A 14557-nucleotide genomic window follows, 5' to 3' on the forward strand; every position below is an offset into this window, starting at 1 on the left:
ACTTTTGTATAAACATGGAGGGAGCACAGGGTTTAAGTGGAAGAAGGCTGCCTCTTGGCAGATCTTGCAAGATCTTGCTGAAAGAGTGTTTATGAACACCTTTCACAAAACTACAGTTTCTCGATGAAGAGTGGGCACTTGCCTCTAAGATAAAATGCAAGCTGTGTTTCTCTGTGATCTCTAATTTTAATATATGTCAGACTTGTATTTAAGGTTCAAACAATATCAGAAAAAAGTTATGAAAAACTGGGAAGGGAACTATGTAAATATGGTAGCCATTGAGAACTGACTTTTATTTTTGTATGTGTGTTGCTTTCTATATAAAGCTCCTGTTGGAACACCAGGATGCAATTGCCCCTGAAAAAAATGACTTACTGAATGAACTTTTGGAGTTGCTGGGAGAGGTACCTAATGTGGAATCTTTCCTTGGTAAGGGCTTCTTCCCTCTGGTTTGTATTTGATTGGTTGGTTGGATGGTTGTTTTCCTATCCTAGATCAAAAAATCGTTATAATTTAATACTTAAGTTTATTTAAAGGATAACTACACTAGCCCCTTCCTACATGAAGGATTCTGTAATTCTTAGTGTGCTAGATTATCAAACAATTTGATGCTCTTGAAGCTCTAGATACATCAAAAACGATTTGTCAACCATAAAGAAAGAAAAAGAGTGAAATTTATTAGACGTTCCTTGCTATGTTCTCCAATGGTGTCTTTTATTAACAGTTCTCTCTTTTAGTAATTTTTTTCAGATTTCGAATATTGATGTCCTATGCTATTTTAATGTTTAATTCAGAGATTTTTTAAAGTGTATTGGAATGTGTTTTCTTTTTTTTTTTTTTTTTTTTTTGGCGGTACGCGAGCCTCTTACTGCCGTGGCCTCTCCCGTTGCGGAGCACAGGCTCCAGACGCGCAGGCCCAGCGGCCATGGCTCACGGGCCCAGCCGCTCCACGGCATGTGAGATCTTCCCGAACCGGGGCACGAACCCGTGAACCCTGCATCGGCAGGCGGACTCTCAACCACTGTGCCACCAGGGAAGCCCTGGAATGTGTTTTCTTCTGAGGACCATGATCTCCTGTTCAACTACCGAGCCCATGTTTCCTACAGAACCTTTCTCTTACGTTGTTGATGCCACTGTCACAATCAGTGAATTGGAAAAATAACAATATTTTATTCTACAGGGGAAGGAGCTGTTGACCCCAGTGACCCTGACAAGGTAAACACACTAAGTCAACTTGCAAAGACTGAGATTTCCCTTTTCCTGACCAGCAAGTACGACATAGGGGATGGTGAAGCTATAGATGGCCAAAGCCTCATGATCAAGTAAGTTTGGAGCTTAAAGAGCACATGTCTCCAATTATGCATCTTAAACCATGCAAATTCAAATAAGGCTAATTCCTCAAATAATCCATTTTAAAATATCTAAATATTGAAATACATTATGTTTATCCATCAAACATCTAACTAAGGAATAGTAGACTCTTTGTAATTTAAGAGGGAACTAAATATCATGATACTTTCTTAAAGCCTATCTTGTTTTTTAGTTTTCCTTGTAGTAATTTGATTCCTTTCCTTTAAGAAATGATTAACTCAGCTGGTGAAAGGCCTCACGTAGCTGAAAGGAAATATCTGTTTCAGTGGTCAAAAGAATAGTCAAGGAAATACCTTGAACCTAATTTATTTTCTGGTATAAAATGTTAATGTAAAAGGCACACACGATAAGACATAATGCTATTATCTGATTTATTAGATACCTTGCCTATTAAACTAAGCCTGGATATCTTGACCAACTTTGACTTTATTTATACCCAATTTCTTGTTCTCAAAGATTTCAAGCGAAGCTTTCACACTTTTAATTAACACTGTACTTTTTCCGTCAAGGCCTCGTGGACATTCCACATCAGTCCTTTACATACAGGGTAAGAAAGAATGATCCATCACCATAAATCGAGACGCCTTAAACCAAAGCCAGCTGCTCACCAAACAATACAGTTTTTAAGAACTAATATAACCAAAAGGATTCGCATTAACACATTAGAACAGTTGTACGTTGGGGTGAGGTGGAGAATGGAAATGGGAAATGGGGAGAAAAGGAAATAAATAAGTATTTAAATAATACTTCACACATGACTTCCAAGGTACAGGCCCTGAATTCTGAGGTTGTTTTAATTTGCTACAGGACCTTTCTGTTCTGCCACTGACATGCTTTGGACAGTACTCATTTCTAGTTGACTTTTTCCAGATATTCAATGCCATGAAAATGGCAAAAAAAAAAAAAAAAAAAACTTAGTGTGCTATGTTGGAATATGTACATATGTGCTTCTTCTACTAGGCTTGTTTATTTTGTGCTCCGATTATCTCTAAGGATCTGTTTGTTCACGTAGCCAAATACTTGAGTATCTACTCTGTGTCCATGGCACTGGGCTTGAGGCTGAGGACACAGCGGTGAGCAAGCCATTAAGGGTCCCTGCCTTCCGGGGGTCTGCAGTCTGATGGAGAGCACAGCTCACCTGAGGGACACAGGACTCCTACACAAACTTGGCTTCATAAGAGTTGAGGGCAGTTCCTTTAAACTACTGATGATGAAGTCAGATTGCACTTGCAGAGACAGCTCAGGACAGGGCAACAGAAAAAAGGGGGAAAACTGTGGAAGCTGCTCCCTGGGTTCCTCTGAGCATATGCCAATTACAAAGGTAACTGGAAATACAGATCCTGTGGTTCCACCATGCAAATTAAATTAGGCCAGTTATCCTGTGATCTCATAAGCTTTGTCCTTTAGAAGTAACAGGAAGAAATTTTTTCATAATTAATTTTGTCTGTTACTTGAGCACCATTTTCTAGATGCAGTCAACTCAGATGTCTGCATTAATGAATGGAGATCATGATTGGGGTAGTCTAAAATATCAAATAGTCTGAACATCGTGTATATTTATACTTATTTCTGAATCTGAGTCTCCATGGTTCTGTGAATTTTTGGAGTGCACATTTCAAAAGCAAAACCATGAAAGTCAGGTGTGTGGGGCAGCAATGCATCTTAGCCAGGAAGGCCTGGTGCATTGTCCTACTTGCCTCAGCCCTTGTGTGGCTCCCTCCCTACTGTATGCTAGAAAAAAGTACTGTCTACTTCTTTAATCACCATTCCAAGTAGAGCCAGCCAGTGGTTTTATTTCTTTGCTTACTTACTCTTATATTTTGTAGTAAAATACACACAACATAAAATTTACCAATCTAACCTTTTAAAGTATACAATTCAGTGGCACTTAGTACGTCCAGAATGTTGTGCAAGCACCACAACTATCTAGTTCCAGAACATTGTTATCACCCCAAAAGTAACCCTGTATTCATTAAGCAGTCATTCCCCAGTGACCCTGGGGCATCGTTTCTGCTTTCTGTCTCTATGAACTTGCCGATTCTGGAAATATCATATAATGGAATCATACAATATGTGGCCTTTTGTGTCTGGCTTCTCTTATTCAGCATATTTTTGGCTGAATAACATTCCATTGTATGGACATACCACATTTATCTTGGACATTTGGGTTGTTGCTACCTTTTGGCTATAGTGAATAGTACTACTGTAAACATTTATATACATCTTTTTACTTGAATACTCTTTTCAGTTCTTTTGGGTATACACCTAGGAGTGGAATTGCTGGGTCATATGGTAATTCTGTTTTGAGGAACTGCCAGACCTTTTTTCCACAGTGGCTACACCATTTTATATTCCTCCCAACAAAGTATGAGAGTTTCAATTTTTCCACAATTCACCAAAATTTATTTTCTGTTTTGTTTATTTTGTTGTTATAGCCATCCTAGTGGGTATGTAGTATCTCATTGTGGTTTTGATTTGCATTTCCCTAATGATTAATAATGTTTCCCTAATGATTAATAATTAATAATGTTTCTATGTGCTTGTCAGCCTGTCTTCTTTGTAGAAATGTCTATTCAAGTCTTTTGCCCATTCTTTAGTTGGATTGTTTGTCTTTTTGTTGCAGAGTTGTAAGAGTTCTTTATATGCTCTGGATGGTAAACCCCTATCAGATATGTGATTTGCAAATATTTTCACCCCTTCTATGGGTTGTCTTTTTATTATTGAAGTATAGTTGATTTACGATGTTATGTTAATTACTGCTGTACAGCAAAGTAATTCAGTTATATATATACATTCTTCTTTTTAATATATTTTTTCCATTACGGTTTATCATAGGCTATTGAATATAGTTCTTTATGCTATACAGTAGGACCTTGTTGTTTATCCATTCTATATATTAAAGCTTATATCTGCTCCCAACCTCCCACTCCATCCCTCCGCCAGCCCCACCACCACCCCCCTCCGGCCACCACCAGTCTGTTCTCTATGTCTGTGATTCTGTTTCTGTTTCATAGATAGGTTCATTTGTGTCATGTTTTAGATTCCAAATATAAGTGATATCATATGGTATTTGTCTTTCTCTTTCTGACTTATGTCACTTAGTATAATAATCTCTAGTTGTATCCATGTTGCTGCAAATGGCATTATTTCAGGGCTGTCTTTTTATTCTCTTGGTAATATCCTTTTCTGTAGAACAGTTTTTTAACTTAGTGAAATGCAGTTTATCTGTTTTTTGTTGTTGTTTCTTGTGCTTTTGGTGTCATAAGAATTCATTGCTCAATTCAAGATCATGAGGATTTACTCTTGTGTTTTTTTCTAAAGTGTTCTATAGTTTCAGCTTTTATACTTAGGTCTGTGATCCCTTTTGAGCTAATTTTTGTGTATGGTGGAAGGTCGGGGTCCAACGTTATTCTTTTGCATGTGGATGCCCAGTTTTCCACAACAATTTCTTAAAGAGACTATTCTTTCTCCATTAGGTGGTCTAGACACTCTTGTCAAAAGCCAGTCTACCATACATGTATGGTTTTCTAGACTCTGAATTCTATTCCATTGATCTATATGCCTATCCTTATGCTAGTACCACACTGCATTTATCACTGTAGCTTTGTAGTAAGTTTTGAAGTTGGGAAGTATGAGTCTTCCAGGTTGTTCTTTTTCAAGATTCTTTTGGCTACTTGGGGTTCCCTGCAATTCCATGTGAACTGTAGGATCAACTTTTCCATTTATATAAAAAAGACTATTGGGCCAATGCTTTAATAGATTCAATAATTTACTGCTTTCATAGGCCTCTGGGGTCTAGAAAGCCTTCCTCTGGGCATACTTCAAGATCCTGCTGTTAGCAGAGCCCTTCACTAAGCAGCCCATTGGATCATCGTGGATAACAACTTGAAATGAAGACTGACCAAGTAGCCTTCCCCAAAAGTGGAATTTGAGTATTGCCCAAAACAGTCAGTAGAGTTCGCTCCATGATGTTAGGCTAGCCTTACTTCCAAATACATTATACCTTAAGTATATATTTCAAAATCTTGATACTAACAGATAATTATAAAATGTGTCATTGACAAGGAGCTTGGAGACCACCTAGTCTGAGTCTTTATCTCTGAGGTGAGAAAATTAAATTCTAAAATTATGGGAAGTAAGTAGATGGGCACTGACATGCTTTAAATTCATAGGCCATTGATGTTCCATTGATAGACGCTTGGAAATACTGATTCGAAAACTCTTATGGGGATGACTTTCTTCCAAGCAATAAACCAAATTCCTAACTCAAACATAAAATATAGTTCTTGAGACTCTTCATTAGAGAACCAAATTTAACTGAAATCAGACAGTGCCTTTCAGAATTTACTAAGAAGTAGACAGTCATGGAATGCAGAGCTGTTGGGGATAAAAATAACTGGCTTTTCTCTATCAAAAAACTATTTTGCCTCCTTGTTAAATAGGTTGTGTTTTTAACTTTCAAAATGCCCCCCTTATTATTAATTACAAAATCACTAGCTTTGCAGTGATGAGTAATTCATCTTCATGAGGGTCCCTGAATAAGGCACTGTTAATCCTTGTGCTTGTAAATTTAATCCCATGCTAGTTTCATAATTCTTAATAATTAGATGAGGATGAAGATGATAATAATACCAAACACCTGTGTAGTGCTTACCATGTACCAGGGACTGTCCTATGGATATGGATATAGATAATAACAGATAACAGCATGTATAACATAACAACATCCATGAGTCATATAATACTCTCAGCAACTCCAAGAGGTAGAGGTTATTACCTGGGTTTTATGTAAGAGAAAACTAGGCACAGAACAGACAAAAACCCTTTCCTGGTAGTATAGTTAGTAAGTGGGGCATAGGTTCAAATCCAGACAGTCTTAAATCTTTCTGGGCCTACACTCTTTTTTTTTTTTTTTTAATTTTTTTATTTTTTTTTTTTTTTGTGGGGGAGGGGGGAAAGAACATTTATTTTCTTCTTTAGGGGTTTCTTTTTCAAAAAAAAACAAGGAAAAGGAGAAAAAGCTCCAGCACCCAATGTCCACTGGGCTTTAGTCCATGGGGAGGAGGTGCCCCACGTGCCTGGCCCCTAGGCTGACCCCACCTATGGCGGAGGAGTGCCGCAGCTTCAACAGGGTGAAGCTGGAGAAGGAGTTCTGAGCCTGGATCTCTCTCTCCTGGGTCAGCGCCCAAAGGAAACCTTCCCTCAGCAGCTCCCAGCTCTTCCACACAGAGCCCACCCACGGGATGGGAAGTGGGCCTACACTCTTGATCACAAGGTTTTACAACTTGAGGGCAAGGTCACTGTCCTTTGCACTCTTAGGGATCATAGAATAAACAATAAGAATGATAGCAGAGCAGTTATTGTATACCTGATGCTGGGGCATTGCTTCCCAGGCCACAGAGAAGGAATGACACAGAGTAAGGGACATGAAGGCACATGGTGGAATAGGAAGAAACATTCTATTTCTGTTTCCCTTCCATATCTTTATGGAATAGGGAGCCTCAGTTTGGGCTATTGCCATTTTGCTAATACTACCAAGCATGGTGGTATTAAAAGGACAAACGAACAAAAGAGCCTGGTTGAGGAGTCCTAGGGAGACCTGGGATTACAGCCCCAATCTCACACATTAGCCGTTGGACTCAGCAAATCACTTCCCCATTTGTTTCCTCATCCATCAAATGGAGAAGAGGGGAGATGATGGGAAAGGGAGGACTCTGGTGAGTAAATGAAGTCACACAGTGACACCTTATAAATTATAAAGAACTGTACAATTGAAAATCTCTCTCGGGCTTCCTTGATGGTGCAGTGGGTAAGAATCTGCCTGCCAATGCAGGGGACACGGGTTCGAGCCCTGGTCCAGGAAGATCCCACATGCCGTGGAGCACCTAGGCCCGTGTGCCACAACTACTGAGCCTGTGCTCTAGAGCCCGTGGGCCACAACTACCGAAGCCCACGCACCTATTCCTTGATGGTGCAGTGGGTAAGAATCTGCCTGCCAATGCAGGGGACACGGGTTCGAGCCCTGGTCCAGGAAGATCCCACATGCCGTGGAGCACCTAGGCCCGTGTGCCACAACTACTGAGCCTGTGCTCTAGAGCCCGCAAGCCACAACTACTGAAGCCTGCGAGCCACAACTACTGAAGCCCACATGCCTAGAGCCTGTGCTCTGCAACAGGAGAAGCCACTGCAATGAGAAGCCCGTGCGCGCCACAAAGAAGAGTAGCCCCCGCTTGCCGCAACTAGAGAAAGCCCGCGCGCAGAAACAAAGACCCAGTGCAGCTAAAAATAGTAAACTAAAAAAAAAAGAAAAGAAAATCTCTCTCATTATAACTTACGATTCAACTTATAGTATGTGATCCTTTTGGCCTTTATTAAGCTTGCTTTTCTATGGAAGTGTGTAAGTAGAAGGCATTATAGATGGCTTTTATTCATACTTAGCTGCCTGAGTGCTTTAGTTGTCATCTCTTAAGAATTTTTTTCCTATCACATAATTCAGTTTAGGCATCCGTCATCCCAGTTGCAAGATTTTCTTGCTTGTAGTCCAAGCTGGCAGTAAATGAGCAATAAATGGCTAAGGAGATATTCAAGGTCTGGTGATAAAAATGTATAATCATGTTATTAGAATTTTAAACAATTGGATTTTTTTTTTTTTTTTTTTTTTTGCGGTATGCGAGCCTCTCACTGTTGTGGCCTCTCCCGTTGCAGAGCACAGGCTCCGGACGCGCAGGCTCAGCAGCCATGGCTCACGGGCCCAGCCGCTCCGCGGCATGTGGGATCTTCCCAGACCGGGGCACGAACCCACGTCCCCTGCATCGGCAGGCGGACTCTCAACCACTGCGCCACAAGGGAAGCCTTGGAAATATTTTTTAGCTTCTACAAACACCAATTCCTTTTCAACCTCGGGCACACTGTAAGGCAGATGGCAGAGAGGGAGGCTCAGGAATGGTCCTGGTCAGAATGTGATAACAGACACCCTTTGAGTGCAATGGCCAAACCTGAGGGACCACACCAGTTTACAAGCACCAGGCGGTCTCATTCATTGACCATGGGATTTGAGCAGAGCTGTGATGAAGAAACTCCCAGGTGTATTTCTTTTTTTCTTAACTTTCCTAATTCAGGGAGGGTGGCAGAGTTTGACCAGCCTGTCTTACCTATTATATGAACAGCCATGGGGCCAAAACTTGAACCAGTTGATTTATGCTGGTCAGACCATATCTAGAATATTGTGTTTGCATTAAGGTGGGGAGGGGACATGTCTTAAAGTCATTGGCAAACTGATATGTGAGCAGGACTGGAAACTCTCTCTAACTCCTATTGTGAAGAGGTTTCAGGAACTGAGGGGTTTCACTTGGAAAAAAGAGAAGAGGGGACGTAGACACAATGCTGGCACTCTCTGCAGGTTGATGAGGGGCTGATGATGAGGAAGGGGAAATCGACTTGTTTCCTGCAACTCTAGAAAATAGGATGTGACCTTCTATAACGATTGAACCTCTTAGGTCTTAGCTGACTCATTTGTAAAATCAGGGATTGGACTGTTGCCCAAGGTCCCCCTCGGTGCTGATGTCCTGTGACTCACTGGATCCAGTGAGTGGACCATACTGGAAGGCAGGCCTCTCAGAGTGGGCTTCCCATTTAAGAATGGGCTGTTCCAGTGCTGTGCTCGCCAACAGAGATTTAATGTCAGCCACACAGTTACTTTAAAATTTTCTAGAAGCCACATTTTGCAAAGAAACAGGTGAAATTAATTCTAATGTATGTATTTACCCCAATATATCTAAAATGTTGTCATTTCAATATGGAATCAGTGTAAAAAAATTGTTAATGATACATGGTACATTCCTTTTTTCATACTGAGCCTTCCAAACCTGGTGTGTGTTTTGCCCTTAATGCTTATCTCAGTTAGGACCAGCCATGTCTCAAGTGCCCACTGGCCACCTGCTGACCAGTGGATGCCATCTTGGGCAGCACAGCTTAATGACCATGTGAGTGCTGACCACACGTCAGACCCTAGAGAGAGGCTTTACGTGCATCTTCATTCAGTCCTGAGAGATTCCCATTACATAAATGGAAAAAAAAAAAAACCCACTATAGGGACTGTATAATTTGCACAAGTCCACACACCTAGTAAGCAACAGGAACCCTGATTCAACCTTAGATCTGTCTGACTCAGTGTTCTTAACCATTAGGCATACCATAGGGTGAGGTACTGAATTCCCTGTCAAGAAACTGGATGGTTATTTACATGTAAGATGTCTGGGGTAGAGCTTTGGCAGTGGGTTCCAGTACAGGCCTGACATAAAGTAGAATTTCAAGAGAAAGGCTGTGTAAGCAGTTTGTCCTTCAGCCACTCCTGAACAAATAACATTCTTTGTCCCTAGCAGGGCATACTTGAGTGACCTTGGTCATTTTGGTCATCAGATAGTGTCTCTGAAGAGTCGAGCTGGGAGTTTCCTGGAAGCATATATCGTCAGTCATTCCTAGAATATTAGTTCAAATAAGAGACAGTCACTGTATTTACGTTTGTTAAAATCACCCAGAGCTTTTATTTTTAACTCGATGTTCCAGCTTAATGCATTTATAATGATGATTGGAGGAGGGAGTTGTGTGGGACAGAAAGGATAGATACTTGGCTCTCTAAGCCTCAGGAACAGGGCCGTCTCCCACGTGGCTGTAATGAGCTGTGTGCCCACCTCTGACTCTTGGGGGAGCATTTCTCTGTGCATTCCCAGACAGCCTGTAAATCCCCAACAGCAAAGGGTCATGGGCCAGAGGAAATGGTTGTGATCATTCTTCTCATACAGACTTGAAATAAATCAGAAAGGAGAAAAATAATGGTTACAGATGGTTTATTGGATTTTATCCTGTTTGCAAAAATAATATATCTGGAATTCTTTTTAAAGTTTCCTCTTGTCCTTTGGGAGCAGTCGCCCCAGTGCTTCAGAACATAAACGATGTTTTATTTTCATTTTCCAATTTTCATGCTGTGTGAACATTTTCTGCTGTAGTTGAGGAAGAAATTAATCATCCAGTGATACCATGTAATGCCTTGGAAAGAACTGAGGTTCAACGCAATGAGAGTGAAACTTCAGACGTTGTTGGTTAGACCTGTTTGTAATTTAAGGCAACTTCTGTTTATGTTCCCCCCCCCACTTTTTTTTTTGAAGGGACTCGATGTCCAATAATGTTCTCACTTATGTAAAAGGGAGCACACTTGACCATTTGCCTTTTATGTTAAAATCTTTTTACATAGTTCCATAACCTGATCTTTAATTAGTAAAGGGTGGCTGATTACCCTAAAGAACACATATGAAAAAATAGATGGTTTTAGCACTAACAAAGGGGTTTCCCAGCTTTTGTTACCGAGCAGCTCTTCAGTTCTCTCCCACCCGATGGGTTCGTCCCGCCACCAGACCTGAGGCTCCCAAACACCCATCCTCCTGGCTGCTGTGTCATCCAGCAGCCAAAGCCTCCACAGCCCACACAGGACTTGGGCTCCCACTGGCCTTCACAGTGTTTCATAACCTTCTCAGAGCAGGAAAGCTAACAGCTTCTCTGGCTCCTAAAGGCTTAGGATGTTTTCAACAGGCTCAGAAGTTTAAATGTTACTCAAGTTAGGAAAGGGGGACCTTTCCTGCACCCTCCACAGTCACGGGCCAAATTATCCTTCCTTCTCGTCAAAACGTAGTCTCAGTCTAAAAAGAAGAACAGGTACTTAGATAAGGAATCTTATGACATACTTGTGCCCGTGATACTGACACTATAATCTGACAACATCAAGCATATAAAACCCAGACTTTGATTATTAAGCATTCGCAAACTTTGGGGAGCCTTAAAGCAGATGTGGTGGAGTTCTGTGAGATGGCTTTATTTTAAGGGATTCTCTTTGAGGCTTCATCTCTGTAGGTGCTTGTTCACTCCCTTGGGAGAAGCAGATTTTTGTGCATTAGGACTGCTGTCTGAAAGCCTGTCTCTCCTTTCTGTATTTTGTAAGGACCAAAAAGCTGATCATTGATGTGATCCGGAACCAACCAGGGAGCACACTGTCAGAAATCTTAGAGACGCCAGCAAGTACAAAACAGGTAATTGGCCTTAGAGTGTAAAATAATAAGTACCTTTGATATGAGTTGATTTTGTTAACAAATCTTTGTGCCAAATGTTTATCGTTACCTCAGAGAAACTGTATCTGACACGGTTTGGAGGTAAGGAATTCAACCGAGTTCAGCTATATGTAAAATCCATGGAATATCAATGTAATGAAATAGAAAAATGCAGCACTGAATTTATGCTGAAGAATTTTGTCCTAGACTAGGAAGATAGTTCTGGGTCTTTCAAAGCCTCTGAATGTTCATTGTAAACTTTGAACAGTGAGTGTAGGAAACAAAGGAAAAGAAGAATGGACTACTTAAAAATGAAGACTGGGCTTCCCTGGTGGCGCAGTGGTTGAGAGTCCGCCTGCCGATGCAGGGGACACGGGTTCGTGCCCCGGTCCGGGAAGATCCCCCGGTCCGGGAAGATCCCCGTGAGCCATGGCCACTGAGCCCGCGCGTCCGGAGCCTGTGCTCCGCAACGGGAGAGGCCACAACAGTGAGAGGCCCGCGTACCGCAAAAAAGAAAAAAAGAAGACTGTATTCATTGCAGTGGATGGGCAAATAAGTCACTTAAGAGATCGTTCTGGTCGACAGGATACAGAAAAATACCTTTCATATTTTATGTTTTTGCTAACTTGAAGAAATGAAGAAATGTCCCACACATCAAAACTGTTTTCCAAATGCTTCGGAAGCAGACGTCTTGAGTCCATTAGGTCAGAGCACCATTATCCTGGTGTAAATAACTGAAGTTTATTAAACTTTAATAACAATCTTGCAATAATCCTTTTATCAGCATCCTTGAAAATGCATCATTATTCAGTTTGTTCTGAATTAATTTCAGTGATATTGCTTTAGTTTCGATAATTGCCACTCCCTAAACAAACGCTAACAAAATTATCTATTTAGTTACTCTTAGCTGGGCTACATGTAATTTCCTGAATCATTCTTAATTTAATTGGTTGCCAAGAAATCATTCTGTCACAGTTTTTAATAAAAGTATATATATATATATAAAAAATGTCAAGTTATCTGATGTTTGTTAATGTGTGAATATTTTTAAACAAGGTGGGTAGAATATTTTACTGAGTATGAGAATTTTAATTCTTAATGAATATTTTATTTTTCCCCAAATGTAGCTTAATCACTAAGAGTGAAGACTTCCGAGATCAAGTATAGCTCTGTAACTCTAGGCACTTAGAAATATTTCTATGCCTTGATTTCCTCAACTGCAAAAAGGGAATAATAATAATAGTACCTAATTCAGGAATAACTCAGTTAAAACATGTTAAGTGGGTAGAATAATATCTGATACATATTAAGTTCTCAACAATATTGGCTGCTACTGTTACTGTTACCTGCTAACCTGGTTTACTGTTACTGTGTCCATAAAGTTGATCTGTCATTTATATTCTTAGACTTTGTCTACAGTGTCAATCAGTTGTCTGATTGTGACATGGGAAGATCACCAGTCTCTTGTTATTACTGGTTTTTTGAACAAAGTATCCAAACTGTCTTGATTCATTTATTTGGAAACTTATTTCGTGCTAGAAAACTCTTAATTTCCTTTGGTTCAAAGAAACCCTGCAGGTTTTTCAGAGTCGGAAGTTTGAGAATGATTCCTTTACCAGAACAAAGCCTTTACAGCTTATGAATCTCTGTAAATATGGCTGATGTTAGAGTCGAGTTCAGGGTTCTCATGGCCACGTTTTAATGGATAATCTAGTTTTAGTTTCCTCATCTGGACTATTGTATCCAAAACCGATATCTTTCCATCCAGAGAACTATAAAATATCAGTTATCCCTGATAATATGTCCATTACTAAGGTAACTTGTCATCTTAGCAATACCGTAGCTATTTAGAATTTCGCTCAAAGTAGGCTTGCCACCACTGCTATGTTTCTCGGAAAAACAAAGTAATTCCTTCCCAAAGACCTACTTCAAAACCCATGAAGAACGTATTGTAATTCTGTCTCTGGACCTTGGCTCGAGGACCTCTTTCATTTTGATATTAACTTGCCTTGTACAGCTTCTGAATCTGAGATTAGGGCATCAGAGATAAGTCAACATCTTGATATTCCCTTTCCAGGAGATAGATCATGCCGCAGACATGGTGAGCCGTGCAGTTTTAGATTCCAGGACTCCCGAAGACATGAAGCATAGCCAGTCTATGGTTGAAGATGCACAGCTGCCCCTTGAGCAGAAGAAGAGGAAGATCCAGAGGAATCTTCGGACATTGGAACAGACTGGACATGTGTCATCCAAAAACAAATACCAAGACATTCTCAATGAGATTGCCAAGGTTGTTGGAAAGAGTATTCTTTCTCCTTTGCTTAGCAGACGTGTTAATCATTGGTCACACACATGCTGGGACTCTGAGGTGACATGAGGAATTCATAGTTATATACATATGTTTCCTGTCCTCCTCAATATTACAGATTTTTTAAGGTTTCAGAGAAGTTGATGACTTTTCATAGAGAATAATCACAATTCCCCCAAGTCATTAGAAGAGTTGAAACACACCAGACATAAATGCTTAGGAAATGTAATAGACAAGTTTCATCTGTTGCTTTAAACAATACCTACTAGTTTTAAAAGTGACACTTTTAGGAGCGTTCTCTCTTGAGTCGTTAGTTGTCATATAACCCAGTTGCCCATGGGACCTGCAACTGAGATGGCACCTCTGTGTCCCTGAGAATTTTCCTCTAAGCAGTTTAACCTGAATGTAGTTCAGACTTAAAAGTTAGTTTCTGTTTTCTCCTCCCGTATTTTGACAGTTGAGAAACTTCCTGAGAAAAGGATATCAAATTAGTGCAAGGAAACATCACAGGAAAAGGCTAGATCTGTTTGCCAAAGATAAGGAAGTAGATATTTTGGGTTAAAAAATGTTTTTTCATTCTTTTTACCCAAACATGCAAATTAAAATGGGTCTGGAGGTTAAGGACAGTTACATGATCAGAAAAAAAATTAATTTTCTTAACTTCTGGGAGGGAAATGCACTCAGCTTCATTCTTCCACGGAAAGTTATGGTCAGTCCTGGCAGTAGGCTTATTCCTCCCAGCCTGAGTGCCTCAAGGGAAGTAACGTTTTTTTCTATAGCT

General features: G+C 40.4%; 1 protein-coding gene across 2 annotated transcripts in view; it reads left to right on the top strand.

The window, feature by feature from the left end:
• IQGAP2 (IQ motif containing GTPase activating protein 2) overlaps positions 1–14557 on the top strand; it is a 289402-nt gene that overhangs the window by 264048 nt on the left and 10797 nt on the right. For both annotated transcript variants that reach the window (XM_024732762.1, XM_024732763.1), the window contains exons 29-32: positions 327–429; positions 1181–1322; positions 11363–11450; positions 13546–13758. In XM_024732762.1, the coding sequence (XP_024588530.1) occupies positions 327–429; positions 1181–1322; positions 11363–11450; positions 13546–13758 (546 nt within the window). The remainder of the gene's footprint in view (positions 1–326; positions 430–1180; positions 1323–11362; positions 11451–13545; positions 13759–14557) is intronic.

Source organism: Neophocaena asiaeorientalis, unplaced genomic scaffold (genome assembly GCF_003031525.2).
Source record: "Neophocaena asiaeorientalis asiaeorientalis breed wild unplaced genomic scaffold, Neophocaena_asiaeorientalis_V1.1 scaffold515, whole genome shotgun sequence".
Classification (NCBI taxonomy): Eukaryota; Metazoa; Chordata; class Mammalia; order Artiodactyla; family Phocoenidae; genus Neophocaena; species Neophocaena asiaeorientalis.